This window comes from Daktulosphaira vitifoliae, unplaced genomic scaffold, assembly GCF_025091365.1.
Source record: "Daktulosphaira vitifoliae isolate Bord-2020 unplaced genomic scaffold, ASM2509136v1 Scaffold_4, whole genome shotgun sequence".
Taxonomy (NCBI): domain Eukaryota; kingdom Metazoa; phylum Arthropoda; class Insecta; order Hemiptera; family Phylloxeridae; genus Daktulosphaira; species Daktulosphaira vitifoliae.
The window spans coordinates 3825597-3842860 of record NW_026099575.1 but is presented as its reverse complement, the minus strand read 5'-3'; the positions used below and the strand labels follow the sequence as shown (position 1 = coordinate 3842860).

The window sequence follows — 17264 nt, the reverse complement described above, 5'->3', positions numbered from 1 at the left end:
GTATTTCTTGTTGTATAGAAATATTTTTTTAGATTAGGTAAAAAATTATGTAATTAGAGTTCCCAAATATTTTGTTGCAATACTCCTACGCTCTAGTCAAATTAAGTAAACACAAGGCAGTTATAAGTTAACAGTGGACAATAGTTTATGATTTATCATAAACTTACAAAAATCTGCTAAGTAAATTGGTTTTAAACTTAACTAACTCGATTAAAAATATGCAGTCAATTCATTAAATAATGGTTCATTTTTTTTTTATTTGCATTATGATTATTTGAAGTTTTGTCAAATATACGTATAGAGTTAAATATTTTAATTTATAATCATGATTGATAATCAAACAATTATTCATTTTTTCTCATTAAATGGAAATCAAATATAATAATGTAATATTGAAACTGTACAACTTTTTTTATAGGACATATATATATATATAATTACATTTTTACAAAACATAATACATTACATTACGTGATTTTATTTTGAAAATTAATTTTTATTTTTTTTGGAATATGCTTTCATATTCTAAAAAGTACATATAAAATTAATTCAAATTTTTAAAAAAACTTCATTTTGTATTTATAAAACAATACATTTGTATTTGCAGGATACGCGTTAAGCTAACGAGATGAAAACTTTGGCAAAATAATCATCTTTTCGCAGGTCGGCCTGGCTCAGAAGGCCCTCATTAAATTTAAGATTTTTTTTCTCACTGGACCACTGAGAAAATTGTCCAACAAATTTAATTATTATTAAAAAAAGGAAAGGCTATTCAGATATTTTTTTCAAGGAAATATTAAACTGATTTCAATAAATGTATATTAGATTTTAAACAAAAAAAACTTTAAATAAATAATTTTTTACTCCTTAATATTTTTAACTTTTTTTTGAGCACCACTGGAGATTATAATGGTTTTACTTATAATTTAACATTGATTATAAAACTCATGTCACAAAATTAAATTTTTTTAACGATGAGTTAATATATTTTTAATTTTAGATGACACACAGAATTTTTAAATAAGAAAAAATTAATTCTACTTATATATAACCAAAACTTACTAATTCTTAGCATAACTCATATTAGACTTGTAGCAAAACTTACACAGTTTAATACTATTTTAATTTTTTTTAATATAAGTTAAAAATAATTTTAGTAATTAATTTTCAATTAAAATTGCTGAAAGAAAAATTAATCATACTCTTCTGAGTCTATAAAAACCTATTGGAAGAAACTTCCAGAAAGTAATAAGACTAAAAAAAATGTGTTCAACAATTATTGCATTGAAGTTGGATATACTGTGTTATTTTATACTTAGATGTCCTAATGCAGCACAGGAAAAAATCCAGACATCCCCAAGAATGATTTTATATTGTACAAACAATTTTATGTGTTATATTAGTTATTATTTTTTAATATTACACACTTAGGAATTAATCACTAATAAAATTGCACAAGACAATTTTTACAGCACATATTTGTTATAGAAAAATTAGTTTTCAAATGGATCTTATAGATGTTAAAAAATAAGTTACTGTTAGATAAAATTTTGTGGATCGACTGAAAAAACAGTTAACTAACAGTTTTTTGATTTGATGAAAATATTTTGTAATTATTGGATAATTAAAAAATAAAATTCTCAAAGATAAATATATATTCTAACAATAGAGAAAACTTTTTCAAAAATGTACATTTGTATTAAACACTATTAATTTTATGTTACTTAATGAATGACTATTATCATTCGAGTATTAATAACATATGTCAAATGTGAGAAATTGTACCAGAAAATAATAAGCAAAATGTATATTATTGTATAATAACTATAGTAGCAGATAAATGCTAATTGAATAGAACATTTTAATTTAAATTTTACAATATTATTAATAATAATATAATTAATTTAATAATGTAGTGTTTCTGTAGCCACGTGACCCTGACGTTGCAACATATACGATCAATGCGCCCTATTACTAACAATGCAATCGAAATATAATATAACTTTCGATGCATAATCAAACTATCGATAATGTCGGAGTTTTTACTATCTCATTTTTTAAATTTAATGTCGGAGTAAAATCCGTCATAATTTTGGTAACCTATGAATCAGATGGTCGGAGTACCAGATGTTCGTAACAATTACTACTTNTGATAGATGGTCGGAGTACCAGATGTTCGTAATAATTACTACTTTGTCAAATGTCGAAGTATGTAAATGTCGGAGCACCATCAGTTCGTGGCAAAGGTGCTCTCCCAGTGTCAACTAGAAGCATAGAGTATTGCCTTATGACTTGAAATAGCATTTATGTAGTGCGATATTATTTTTACATGTCAATATCGGTTAAGTTGTTAACGAGAAGTATTCCTACATTGATCTACACTAATTAATTTTTTTAGTCATTATTTCGATTTGTTAACATTTTTTCTTGCGCTTTTATTTGTTCACTGCGTCTTGTAAACTTTTATTGGTTTCCTATTTTGTTCAATTATACAGTATAAGTTAAAATATGCCGCTGTAAGCAGTTATCTATATTTATCGCATATAAATACGCCGCTGCCCATGTTTTCTTTTATTAATTCCATTTGTAAACGTTTTTTGGAGTTTTTTTCAACTATTACCATTTTTAATGTGTAATGATTTTGTCGTTTTATATTTTTTGAAACTGTAATATCATTGTTAAAAAATACGAGACTAACAAGCCTGTTACTTAATTACCATAAATGACCCGAAAATGCTTACATCGCTAATAATATTATTGATTCATTAGACTCCTTTAATTGAGATTCAAATCGTTCTGAGGTGTTTTATTTAGACAAGAGGTGTGAATCAAAATTGAATATGAATTTTTAAAATTAATTGGATTGTCGAATTTATTAATTATTATTGAGTCAAAGGGGCTAAATTCGTTATTCATTTATTATTGATAATTTTATATTTAGTTTTAAAAATGTGTATTAAAAGATAATAGCACAAAAAAAATGAAAAAAATCTGTTTAAAAAAATAGTGGTTTTGATAAAAATAGGTTACGGACCATAAATAGGAAAATAGGTGACACTAACCTAAAAAAATCTTGCGTAGACTGTACCTAAAAACTTTAATATGTACAATTATCATTACATTACTTTTGACAGTAATTTAAATTGTCACCTTATATAAATAAAGAAAATATCAAGTACATATTTTAATTATAAAGTTATTTATCATGAAATAGTACCTCGACAGAGAGTAAACAAAAAAAAATCTGCTTATAATTTGTAAGTTTGTAATTAGTTAAAAAACTTGAAAAAGAAACAAATTATTATTTATTCATTTATTATCTCAGATTAATATTTTATAAAATAAAACTTTATATATAGATTCTTATTCATATTTACCCCGAGTTCGATGGATTGTACAAACTTCGGGGAAATTTAATATTAACTTATACTTATATTTTTGTATACAAATATTAATTTTTTTTTTTTTTTAGTGTGTATTTTTTTCAAATCCCTTTGAAAAATTAACGGAAACATTGGTTTAAAAGTTATAGTATGTTAAAGTTGCCAAGTCGACAAATAAAAAATATCATAAAATTATTAAATATTACAGATTTCCGCAAAATAAAAAACAGAAATAATACAGAACGGTCTTTTTTTATTATAACTTAATAAAAAAAAACAACTGCAAAAAAAAAGTTATTGGTAAAAAAAGTATCAGTTATGCCTACCGGATCCGGTGACCGGTTTAAGCCCTACAGAACTCTCATAGGATGAGACTCACGCCCTCAAAACCCTAAAGAAAAGAAGGTTTAACCAAATTACAATATATATAAAACCCTCTGGACTGGAAAGTACAGTGACCCAATAAATCCAAACAGTCACAGGAAACGGCTTAAAATTTTTAAGACTTTTAACAGAAATTATTAATAAAAATAAACTAAAAGAACTTTTTTAACATTTTTGGCTTATTATAAGTCTTTATTTGACAGTCAATATCAATATACCCCATAATTTTCAAAAGCTGTAACTTTTGAAACATTTGCTTTCGCTCAAATATTTTTACATATTTTTTGTCTGCAATAAGAAACTAATTAAAAAAAAAGTTTAATTTAATCATTCTAAAAAACTGAAAAATTATTATATTCTTTCTTTTCTTTTTCCTCGCCTTAATTCCAACTACTTGGTGTCGGCCACTTTATCCTAAGCTTCCACTTGATACGATAACCCATATCATCTACGCTCACATTAGGCCTCTATCTTGTTTGGACATCCTCTACCTCTTCTTCCTTGAACATTCATTTCCATAACTTTTCTATCAGCTTCTGATTAATACGAATAAGAAATTTCTTCCTACAAGGGGCGAATAAAGTGATGGGATCTTTGATCTTTATTGAAGTTATTGAATCTAAATGAGATAAAAATCAAATGAGTTAAAAATTTATACTAACTTAAAAAAAATTAAGAAAAAATACAAAAAATTCATTGTCATACGCGGTCTAGTACCTCTTACCCCAATCGTGTAAAGTATAAGTTTTGACAACTCTGCAACCGTACGTCGCTAACAATCTATGAAAAAGTTGGCTATTTAAGCTAGTTCAAATTTCAAAATTATTTTTCTCGACTTAAAAGAAGCAAACAAATTTAAATAAGTATAACTTTCTATTCTATATTAATTTTTCATTTATATAATATTTATGAAAATCTGTACTCCCCTTGTCAGGTATTTTAAAATAAAATAAAATACAAAACCCAGAATTTTAACACAAAAATAGCATATTTTTGAATACGGAAGTCATTTTTACCATGAAGACAAATCCAGATTTACAAAAAAACCGTGCCAGATGAAAGGGGTGTATAAATATTTATTATAAAAAAGTAATAATATTGATCCATAAATTTTTCCAAAAGTTATATAAAATATAAATTAAATAATATAAAATATAAAATCGAGAATTTTTTCACGGAAATCGTACGTTCTTCTTTAACTTTGATGTCCGTTTTCACCACGAAGACAAGTCCATAGGTCAAATTTTTTTTTTTCAAATTAAAGTATATTACATTAGTTTTAATTTAAAATATATATAAAAGTGTCAGTCTTTCCGGAACATTTTCAAAAGTTAAGTTGAAAAAGTTGTCTTTTTAAATCCCTCTCTGTGTGCAGATAAAGGGTCAAATGTTCACAAAAATATATAAAATGATAGGTAAATATCTAAGGTATTTATAAAAAAAAAAGTTATATTGATTCGATCATTTTTAAAAAAGTTATGGCAATTTTAAGTAAAAAAAATTGAAAAAATATCGAAAATTAGCGATTTTTAAANGTTTTACTTGACAATCGTATAATATCAATTCCAAACAGTAACTTTATTATACATATATATATTTATAAACTAATAAATATTCAATATATCAATATATTAACATTAGAATAATAATAGTAGAAAAAAAAACAAACAAAACGAAACATCACCCAGCCATCAGCCATCCATAGTGCAATTAACGCTGAATCGACTGCCAAAACGCTTTTGCGTATGGAATGTTAACCTCCGCTGCTCTATTTCCGTTGAGCACTCGAGTAATAGCACGTAACTGGTAATATAAAGTGTTGGTTGTCACCTAAACAGGCCAATACCAACCAAAAAACAATGAAACAAATTAAAGCACGCCAGCTCACTGGCCACGAGTCATCAGACTCAAGAGATGCGGTACGACTTCAATCGCGTACACCGACGTAGTGCTCGCAAGGTGCCGGTAGGTGCCGGACACGATTGTTGTCATTACATTGAGAGGGGTAATGCCAACTCGAGCTATGTGTAACTTTACCGGCTACACACATAACTTTTGAACATCCTCCCCCTTGGAAGACGACCACGTCTTACAATTAAAGCTGAGATAGTGGATCCATGGAAGGTACAGAGCACTACAGAGATTGCTGGCATGGGTGGACAACTCATAACAGATAATAACAACAATATAAAGTATAAAAGAATCTGTATAACAAACACAATGAATACTAATCACAAATGTATAAAACGGTGACAATGGTATAAATATAAAAAATAAATAAATAAATACATGGCAATATACATAACCACCAATAAACTTTGTTCATATTAGATCAATAACATAAATACAACAAAAAAAATGTAAACAAACCCATATTTTAAGATAAAACAGTTTTTTTTTTTAATTTAATTAAATTTAATTAAAAGTTAATTATAATTGTCTATTTATTCATTAATAAAACACATAAAGTATCACTTAGTACATATTAATTTAACACACTTAATTCAATAAATAATAGACAGATACACGGATAATTCTAACAGACTTAAATTGATTAAATAAAAATACACAGAATAGATATTCAACTGTAGTCATACACTATTCTAATTAGACTTACTTAGCCCCTCCTCTGATGGAGCGCTAGACCACACCACCCCACTAGTACAGCATACAAATTACTAGATCAGTAATATTTTTAACTAACTAATCTTAAATATAATTTATTTTATTGTAACTTATATTCTTGGATATAATTTATATTTTTTAATTTACTGCAGTGACATAAAATTAATCAGCATTTGGGGCATTTGCTCACGATTTCCATAAATGATATTTTTTCTCTTACCGACCTAAGTGCAGGACGTTCCAGAACTAAACTTAGACCTTAGGGGGATTCCAAAGTCTATCACTGCTGGATTTGCTTTGTACCGAAGGAGAGTATACATAGTTGGTATGACTCTCCCACTACATGATAGAAGATTGTGGTGGTTAATTGAATTTTCAAATTTAATTGAATTTGTATATTTATTAATTATTAAATAATAAAATATATTCATTCTATAATAAAAAAAACCCAGCACAGGGGGTCGCGGCACAGTGGTGCCGTGCTATAGTTGGATCAAGTATAATGATATCTGAGAGTGATTAAAATCACTATCAAAAATAAACGCTTCGATGCAAACCTTTAGATAGTGTTTAATTTTAAAAACTTGGTGGATTATTCCAAAAGCTACATAATCTGCTAGTTCCTTAGTAATATCCTGATTAAGATAAAGTATGCCGAATGAAAAAGGGTTTATTAAAAAATATTATTTCTCATAAAAAAATTGTGTGGATCAATACACTTTTCAATAAGTTATAGCGTTATAAAGTTAAATATAATATTAAAAATAAAATCGAGAATTTTCAAAAGTAGGTCTAGTGAGGGTTGGCAAAATAAATCGTAGCCACAAAAAGAACCACATAGTAAAATAATATTAACATAAATAAGTCATTTTTTCTCACAAGGGGAGACAAAAGTGATGGGATCTGTAATATTTAATGAAGTTATTGAAACTAAATGAGATAAATATTAAATGATTTGAAAATTTTATTCTAACTCAAAAAAAAATGCAAAATGTTTATTTCTACAGTCGGATTTGAACCTCATAACCTATGCGTGAAAAACAACAAGTGTTACCGATTCGGCAACTGTTCGTTATCTTCGTCGCTTGATAAAATTGGGTATTTAAGCTAACTCAAATTTAAAAATTACTTTTTGGACTTAAAAAAAGTAAAAAAATTTAATAAGTTTAATTTCTTATATCTTATGAATTTTATTCTATGTTAATTAAATTATTTAATATTCATGAAAGTCTATGTATTCCCCTAATAAGATATTTTAAAATAAAATAAAATACAAAACCCAAATTTTAATACAAAAATAGCATATTTTTGAATACAATAGCCATTTGTACATAGAAGATAGGTCGTCGGGATAAATTTTTTTTTTTAATTTTATAGGACATGACATAAGCTTTAATTTGACATATGTTAAAAGGATGCAGTATTTCCGGAACATTTTCAAAAATTAAGTTGAAAAAGTTAGTTTTTGTAAAAAAGTTGCAATTTTAAATTCCCCCCATGAGCAGGTTAAGTGTTAAATTTTCAAAAAAATTATATCAAATAAAAGGAAAATATCTAAGGTTTTAGTTAAAAAAAAAATTATGTTGATTTTNTGATATCAAATGAAAGGGAAATATCTAAGGTTTTAGTTAAAAAAAAAATTATGTTGATTTTTGAAAAAGTTATGGAAGTTTTAAGAAACAAAAAGTGAAAAAAATGACAAAATTTACCGATTTTTAAATTTGTAATTTTTTTGGATATTTCCCCCATTTGCGGGGAACGAGGGAAAATTTTTAAATTTTTAAGGGTAATGTCTTCAACTAGATACAATTTGTGATCTTTTGACGTATTGTTAAAAGAAATCGGTCCAGTGAGAGCTGAGAAAAAGTAGTGACAGACACAAAAAAAAAAAAAAATAAACACATCATGGTAAAATTAATACCTTCTCAGCTTCGCATCGAAGCTAAAATATACATAGCAGGCGGAAAGGCACAGTTATCAATGTACTTCCATAGTACTTTACATTTTAAATTTAATCAAATCTTTAATAAGTAGATTAAATTCTAAAACTTTTATTATTTTCTCTTTTTTTGTAATCTTGTACATTTATTCTATGTAAAAAATCACTCATGTGAACTAGTACTCTAAAATAAAAATATATTATCTATAACAAGTGAAAACATCACAAGCATATTCTAGGAAAAAGATACTTATTGTTAAAAATTATAAATGCTGACAAATTTTAACAAATATTTTATTTTATTAAAATTTATAAGTTTTATTGCAATAAATAAATAACAGTTTAATATTTTTGGTAGTACTAAAAAATCCATCAAAGTGATGTACATAAATTTGACTTCTAAAAGCGGTTTGATGATATATTAAGTTACATAATATCAAAAAGGAAATATATAAAACAAAATTCAATTGACTTGAATGTAGGAAAACAATTTTATTCAATACTTTGAATACTCTGCAATATGTTTTTCCAAGTTTGTAAGCCCTGAAACAATAATCTCATATTTATAAGATATTTTTATTTTGTTAGATGTTTATAAATTTATAGGAAAAAAAAAAGCACATAGTAAAACCAATACCTTTTCAGCTTCGCATTAAAGCTAAAAATTGTATCATAAATAATTTTTAATTCATAGAATAATTTCTTAAGCAAAATAATTTTTATAACAAATTGAATTAGAAAAAAAATTAATTATAACAGCATAGATACTGGACTTCCAATGGAGGTTAAAAATTAAACAAAACATACACTCCTAGCTACCAATCTATTAATATGTATTTCAGATTTTGTCAATGTAAATAGACTCTGTAGCAACTGTTATTAACAAAATTCTAAAAATCAGAATTATTATTTGTGTGCTTATTGTACGCTTATTCTAAATAGTCCATAATATTAATAGTTCATTTATTAATGTTCTAGTAAGAGAGGTGTTATGTTACAAGTATATTAATTAATACTAAACCCGTAATTACGAGTATTATGGTATTAATAAAATTTTACAAAAAAAAAACGAATATGTACTATACAAGTAAAATTAAAACTATATTAAAAATATTATTAATTTAAAAAAACTAAAAAATATTAAAAATATTAAACTCAAAAGCCACAAAAAAATTAATGAAAAGTCGCGGATACGTATTTCGGAAACAATGTTACCATTATCAACGCTAAACACATACTAGTTATATAGAGTATGTGTTTAGCGTTGATAATGGTAACATTGTTTCCGAAATACGTATCCGCGACTTTTCATTAATTTTTTTGTGGCTTTTGAGTTTAATATTTTTAATATTTTTTAGTTTTTTTAAATTAATAATATTTTTAATATAGTTTTAATTTTACTTAATTAACTAGCCACAAGTGATCAATTTTTATTATATGTACTATACATATTCTCTTTGATAAAGTTTTTTTTTTATTGTTCATAATCTTTCTAAATATTCTATTTCCAGTAAAAAAATTAAGTTGTTGCATGAATTTAGGGGGCGAGAGGGACGGGATTTAGCATTTTAAGCTGAAGGATATTGCTTCTAAGCCAAACTGTTATCAATAAATTTTGAAAAGAAATTTGCGAATTATGTTGTTTTAGGCATAGATATTTCCCTTTATATACAAAATATGTGCTTAATAGGAAAAAATTATTAATTTGCAACAATAAAATTCTTTAGCAATATTAAAATATACTTTTTCTTATAGCAACTTAATATCTTTCTACTGATTCACATTAAATAATTCAATAAATATAATAACATACCTTTTGAGCATATTTGGTTTGAAATGTCACATAGTCTTTAAGGATTTTCATAAGGTCTTTATCTTTTTGATTTTCAAACATTTTATAGTTTTCCAATGATTTATCAACAAAATCTCTAAATATTATAGAATATTAAGCTATTATACTTATATTAATATAACACTCAGCCTAGAAATTATCATTCAAATATTTTTTAAATAAATATATAACTAACACATAGTCACTTTTTGCTTCAATGCGTCTATTTTCTAATGCTTCAATTGCAGCAGCATCACGCCCAGCAGCTGAAGAAGTATAACCAAAAAGTCTTGACATAATACCACTTGTTTCTAAATATAAATGAAAAATATGCATAGAAAATACTCATTTATTATGAAAATTCTTCTTTACAAAACGACAAAAAATTTGCATCAATAAGTAATGCATGACAATTAAAGAAAATAATTAATTTTATAAAATTATTTGTTTTAAAAACTTTTAATTATTTATTTATTAAAGTATTTTACAAATATTTTTTAAAAAGTGTGTTAGGAAGTAAAGAAACATGTTAGATGTTACAAATAATGAGAGCAATAGAACCTATTTCCTTACTTAATGAAATCCCTATGTATAATATAATTAAATGATACTTTTTTTTTGTGCTTGAAACTATATACTTTAAATTATTTAATATTTAACATTATAATTTTTAGATAAAAATAAATTACACTTTACAAATTACCTTTATTGTTTGACATATTATTCAAATTATCCAAATTATAATGCATTAAATCATGATTTCTTGTTAATGTGTGTAAAGAGTTGGTAAAAGCAAGATACCTAAAGAACAAATATAATAAGTTTAAATTAGTAAAAGATAATATTATATTAAAAAGTTGTTTATTAGATGTGTTATTAATACTCGAACATTGTTATTTTTAATTAACTATACATATACAAAATGATTCTTTTAACATTAGCCATCCAACTTTTCAAAAAATAATATTTTTTATTTGGCTTTTGTTAGTTAAATATGTATTTCCCATTATGTGTAATAAAATATTTGTTATTTATTTATTTATTAAATTTTAAACGGGCCAGGCCCAATAACAACGTTCTATAATACAATCCTTTGTAGAAAATGATAAATTTACAAAAATTAAATGAAAATAATATACAATATAATAATACTTATAGATATGCGTTACAAAGAATAGAACTACAATAAATTTAAAATAAGTTAAAGTTTGGTGATATAAACAGATCAATTTTTAATTCATTTATAGTTTTCATTATTCTGTAAGAGGGGTGTTGCTTGCATAATTAGTTACTTCTGTGTTTAAATAAAATGTATTTTTAGACCCGGTATTACAAGTAGGGGTGTGGAAAGAGAAACAACTTAAAAAAATAGGACAGTCAAAATTGCCTGCGAATAGCTTAAACGCAAAGTATACATCTAAACGTAAACGACGCTTTTCAAGAGTTTCGAGGGATAGAAACGTTAGAAGTCGGAGGTAAGAGGAATGAGGTTCCCTAGGCATGGAACATTTAAGTGAGAGGATTTAATGTTACACCATTTATATTATAATCAAAAGACGAAACTACTCTAGCTCTCGAGAAAGTCATTATCTGACATTTATTAATATTGAGAGTAAATTTATTATTTCTGCACCATTCATAGAGTGTATTTAAATCAGATTGTAGTAAATCTACTTCAACTTGATTGATAACTGTTCGGAATAATTTGAGATCATCAGCAAACATTAATTTAGCGCAGTTGTTAAGATGAATGTCATTAATGAATATAAGAAATAACATTGCTGCTAAATGGGAACCTTGAGGAACTCTTGATGTGACACGTATTGGAATGGACCAAATGTTTTTATAAGCTACAATTTGATGACGATCCTCAATAAAAGATATAATCCAAGATAAAAAAGAACCACATATACCAATCTGGTTTAATTTTGTAAATAATATTTGATAATTAATTTTATCAAAAGCCTTGGTGAAATCAGTATATATAATATCCACGTTTGAACCCTGAGATAGGACATTAGATACAAAATGTTGAAAGTTAATTAGATTAGTAATCGTATTTTTATTTTGTCGAAAACCATTGATCATCGATGATTACATTATTTAAATCTGATATAACTTTATTTGTAACTATCGATTTAAATATTTTAGGTATCAAAGAAAGCTAGGTAATTGGCCGGTAATTTGAAATATTGGATAGATCAGAAGCAGACTTAGGAATTGGCCAAATAAAATTAGTTTTCCAAGTATTAGGGAAAATACTAGTAGAAAGTGACAAATTAAATAGGTATAATAAAGGCGAGGAAATAACAAATTTACAGTTTTTTAGGAATATGTTAGGTATTAAGTCAGGACCTGGACTGAATTTAGAACTTAAGGAACTTCAAATACCTCAATTAAGTCAATGGTAATAGAGAGGAGCGGAGAAAGAAGAATTTTGGGCGAAGTTTGTGGTTCAAAATTTATATTGCCATAATAATAATCATAATTTTCATAAACACTAGAGAAGTAACTGGCAAAACCATTAACAATATCATTAGGAGTATTAAATTGAGCAGTATTTAAATGCATATAATTTGATAAAAAATCGTTTTAGCGTTTATTATTAATGAATTTCCAAAATTGATCCGGTTTTGTCTTTAAATTTTTTTGAATATTATTTATGCAAGTTTGATAATCTTTTTTTGAGAGAAATTTTCATTTTGCACAGAGATTTGAAAAAATATTACAATCACTCACCAAACCAGAGCTTTTATATAATTTATGAGCAATTTTCTTTTTAAAAATCTATTCTTTTAGATTTATACTATACCACAAAGGATAATTAGACTGACGTTTAATTATTTTAGGCACAAATATATCGATGATTTCATAAATGACACTGTAAAATAGATCGACACCTTCATTTATACTAAAACCTTTAAATAGTTTATTCCAATCTATCGATGCTAAACTAAAATTTATAACTGCGTAATTACAATCAAAAAAATTATACATACATAAATTGTATTCAATCGGTTCAACTATACTTATAGGGAAATTAATAAGTAGGCCCGGATGATAACTATCACATGGGACGAGAGGATCCATAGATTTATTTACAAATAAATTATTTATGTCAGTGAGAACTAAATCCAGTATTGAACCCGTACAATTTACAACATTATTAAATTGAAAGAAATTTAAAAAAGATAGTTTTTATAAGAATTCCGATTCAATATTATTTAAATTTAATAAGTTTGGAAATAAACCAAAAAAGCTGGGACGCCACTGATCTCAGGGTTCAAACGTGGATATTATATATACTGATTTCACCAAGACTTTTGATAAAATTAAATTTTATATAACTTATGTTCATCCTTTATAACTATAAGGGTTTATTATTTCAAATATACATAATTAATTAGCTTATAAAGTAGAACATGATCTAATTAAGAAAATAACGGGTCTATAACAACTTTAGGATTAGTACTTCAGAAGTCATTAATATCTTTATACTCAGACAGGAGATAAAGTGAGGCAGAGATATCTAGTCTTGAAAATAAACACACGTGACTTACCTAGAGTTAACATTTCAAATGGTTAATATCATCTGAAGTACGGGTCCAAATGTTGTTAAAAACTTGTCGTTTTCTTATATAAATCATTTTCTATTTTATAAGCTAGCTAATTGTTTTCATTAAAGAAAAAAAGGGGAAAAATATATGAATAAAATAAAAAAGTAATGAATAATTGATAAATTAAGAAATATATTTAAAACTATAAAATATCAAAAATAATTTTTATAATAATATATATATTATGTTTATTAAATCTACAATGTTATAATAAATTTAGCATACTTACTCTTTCAATTGATCCATTATAAATTCTTCATCTTCTAATGCTGGAGTTATAGCTGATGCAATAGAATCCATGTAATGACCAGTTTTCTTGTTTAAATATAAAAACTCATTTAAATAAAACATTTAAAAGAGATAAGGAAAAAACAGTAATAGATTTTTTTTTCAATTTTAATTTAAAGTCCATAAGCAAAAGTATCAAGTATAGAAATTCAGTGAAAAATGTTTTAATTTTTATAATATTTAAGTGTCTATTTTTGTTTTATTATTTAAAAGATGGAAATTTATAACTTTATTTTTGTTTTCCTGATAAATTTACAGAAATGAATTATTATTGCTTTAACTCTGTACCTTTCAATTATTATATAGCATAGAAAATAATCATATAAAATCTTATAACTATTTGTAATGAATTTAGGATGTTTATATAAAATAAGTGAAGACTTTAAAATTTATTTAAAACACATCCTTAAAATTTTAAGTAGCATTACCTGAACAGCATCACCAACATCATTATCAACAGCACTTAGTTCACTAAAAATTTTTCCATAGTGGGAGTGTAACATATCTACATTGTATAGATTTTCAGCACGCTTAGCACGACATGATAATACTTTATTAATAGAACCCTGTAATAAGAGTAAACATAAATTTGAATTTCAAGGACATCAAAAATTTAGCATAACATATATTTTCTTATATATTATAATTTTACAAACCTGTAATTTATTGCTGTAAGATTTAATAGCTTCAAAACGGCCATCAGATGTTTTATTGCGTATTGATAAATTAAAATTTTTAATTGAATGTTCAGTGTCCTTTATAATACCTGAAGTAAAAATAAATTTTATCATACATTTGTTCAATGGCTACTTTTTATTGTTTAAATAAATAGTAATAATATTATGTGTTACCAACTACTGCACACTTTTATGTTAGTAAATTGTACAGTGATTAGAATAATTTTTTGTATAAAAAAAGATAAATAAAAAAACGATAGTAATATAAATAATTAACAATAGTTAAGAGATTTATTATTTAATTGTATATTAATTTTTTAATAATTGTTGGTTACAAGTTGATATTTATTTTTTTTTTGACAATTTTTAAGAATTTCTATATCTAATAAGATATAGAAACTATGATAATGTATAAAATTATGTATTAATTTTATATTTGTTAAGAAAACAAAATTTCTTTATAACTTTTTAATTGTATTATATTAATTACAGATTCAAAAATCAAGATTTGTAACATCATTATTGAAAAGAAATATCTGTTGTATTACAAATGCAGTAAAGATATATTTAGTAAATATGAAGATTATAGATAGAATTTGTCTATGATTGTGGTAAACACACACACACACACACACACATATATATATATATATATATATAGAGTGATTTTGTTATCACAACCCACTAAATTACTTACAGAATGAAAATAATTTTTTTTCTAGTTACCTTTAATTAAATAATATTTTTGAATTATTAGCTATGTAATACTTTTTATGTTCATCTCTTATGTCTTGTAAGGGTGTAAACTTTGTTTTTACAAGTGGAAAGACACATTTTGAATTTAATAAAATGTTTGAGGTTTTATTTTAAAAGTAAATGGCATTTGAATTTTTAATATAACTTTATTCATATATTAGATATACAACTTTACAATTGAATAAATTAACATTATATTTTTTAGTTACCTTTAGTTGTATATTTTTCTTAAATAATTAGCTATATAATACTTTTTTAGTTCATCTCTAATGCCTTATAAAGGTGTATTGTTAGTTGATGTATTTATAAACTCAGAACAATGTTCCTTACTACCATACTTAAAGCATATCTGTTGATAAAGTCATAATTGACAATAAATGCTGCATATCTACGAATAGTGACATAGTCATAAAAAACCAATTAGTTACCTGTATTTGTAATCCCTCATGTATTATACATGTATATTAACTCCAAAATTTGAAAATTTAATGTTTTATATCTAATAAATAAATAAAGTTATGTTAAAAATTCAAATACCATTGACAATTAAACTAAAACCTAAAACATTTGATTAAATTCTTAAATGAACTCTAGAATAATATTTAATTAAAGGTAATTAAAAATAAAAGTTTTAATTATTTTTATTCTATAAGTAAATAAGTGGGTTATAATAAAAAAATCACTCTGTGTACATATTAAGTATTTAAAAGTTGTCATCAATTTTAAATTGATAATTTATTCTTAATTTTATAAGCATCAATTATATAAACTGAAACTTCAAAATAAACAATTTTATATACTTTAATAGTTGAAGTATCAATAGCTTACTATTTTTAAGATACAACAGATAACTCCTTTTCTATTTGACTCTTTAGTACCAATAATATTAACATAAAATCTAACCATAACTCGTAGCATTATCATCCACCCAGTTTTCTTTTTCCCCTAAAAATCTTATAAAAGTTTCATCAAATCCTAATTCAATATGACTAGCTATTCTTTTCAAGAAACTTTCTAAGGCAGCTCTTCTACGGTCAATAAAATCTGGATCCATTGTATCAGAAACAGCATCACGGTTCCACATGAAAGACTGCTTTTTTTCTGGAAGTGGAGGAACAATTGTCCATGGATATTTTTGCTCTAAATGACTGTGTAAAATGGTAAAATCTGTATATCTTCTAGTAGCAAATGATAATTTTTGAATACCTTTACTTACTGCCCACTCGGCACTATCAACTCTACAATCAAAATAAAAATGCTTTAATTTACATAGATTAAATACAGACATTCACTAGTCATCTAAAAATATCATACTTTGTTTCTATAATGTAAACCGTATAATATTCTTTTAAACTTAAAGCTGAATTCATCCGTTTTTCTGCTTCTGTAATAACTATAATTGCATGATTTGCTAATGTGTCATCCTATGTAAAATAATTGTTATGTTTAAAGAAATGAGCAAATATATGTTTCAAAAAATTTTTGGTAAAAATATCAACAAAAATTATAATAATTTTTCATTAAAATTGAACATATTCTGTAACCAACCTTTTTACTTATATTTGCCATTGAATAAAACTGAACCAATATCTTGAAACTTCAAATTATAATTTTTTTTTTTTAATTAATTAAACTTTTTAATATTTAATACTCAATTACTTCATACTTTTTATAATTAACATATAAATTACTTTAATAGCTTCCTAACATACTATTTGAAAAACTAAAAAAAAATAATTTGATAAAAAATTAATACACCCAATT

The 17264-nt window shown here is 24.9% G+C and overlaps 1 protein-coding gene across 1 annotated transcript; it reads right to left on the bottom strand.

Moving 5' to 3' along the window:
- Positions 1-8640: 8640 nt before the first annotated feature.
- LOC126904330 (sorting nexin-4-like) lies at positions 8641-17231 on the bottom strand. Its single transcript, XM_050683308.1, has 10 exons — positions 17049-17231; positions 16815-16924; positions 16404-16738; positions 14724-14833; positions 14496-14633; positions 14009-14094; positions 10866-10963; positions 10359-10473; positions 10145-10259; positions 8641-8874 (listed from the first exon to the last, which is right to left on the bottom strand). The coding sequence occupies exons 1-10, from the start codon at positions 17067-17069 to the stop codon at positions 8824-8826; spliced, it is 1179 nt and encodes a 392-aa protein (XP_050539265.1). The 5' UTR covers positions 17070-17231; the 3' UTR covers positions 8641-8823.
- Positions 17232-17264: the final 33 nt, after the last annotated feature.

Excerpts from the sequence above, each read along its gene's own strand:
- LOC126904330 (XM_050683308.1), bottom strand. The coding sequence starts at position 17,069 with ATGGCAAATATAAGTAAAAAG. Across the intron at positions 16,925-17,048 it reads TGGCAAATATAAGTAAAAAG|GATGACACATTAGCAAATCA; the intron begins GTTGGTTACAGA and ends TATTTTACATAG. Across the intron at positions 10,964-14,008 it reads ATAATGGATCAATTGAAAGA|GTATCTTGCTTTTACCAACT; the intron begins GTAAGTATGCTA and ends TTTGTTCTTTAG.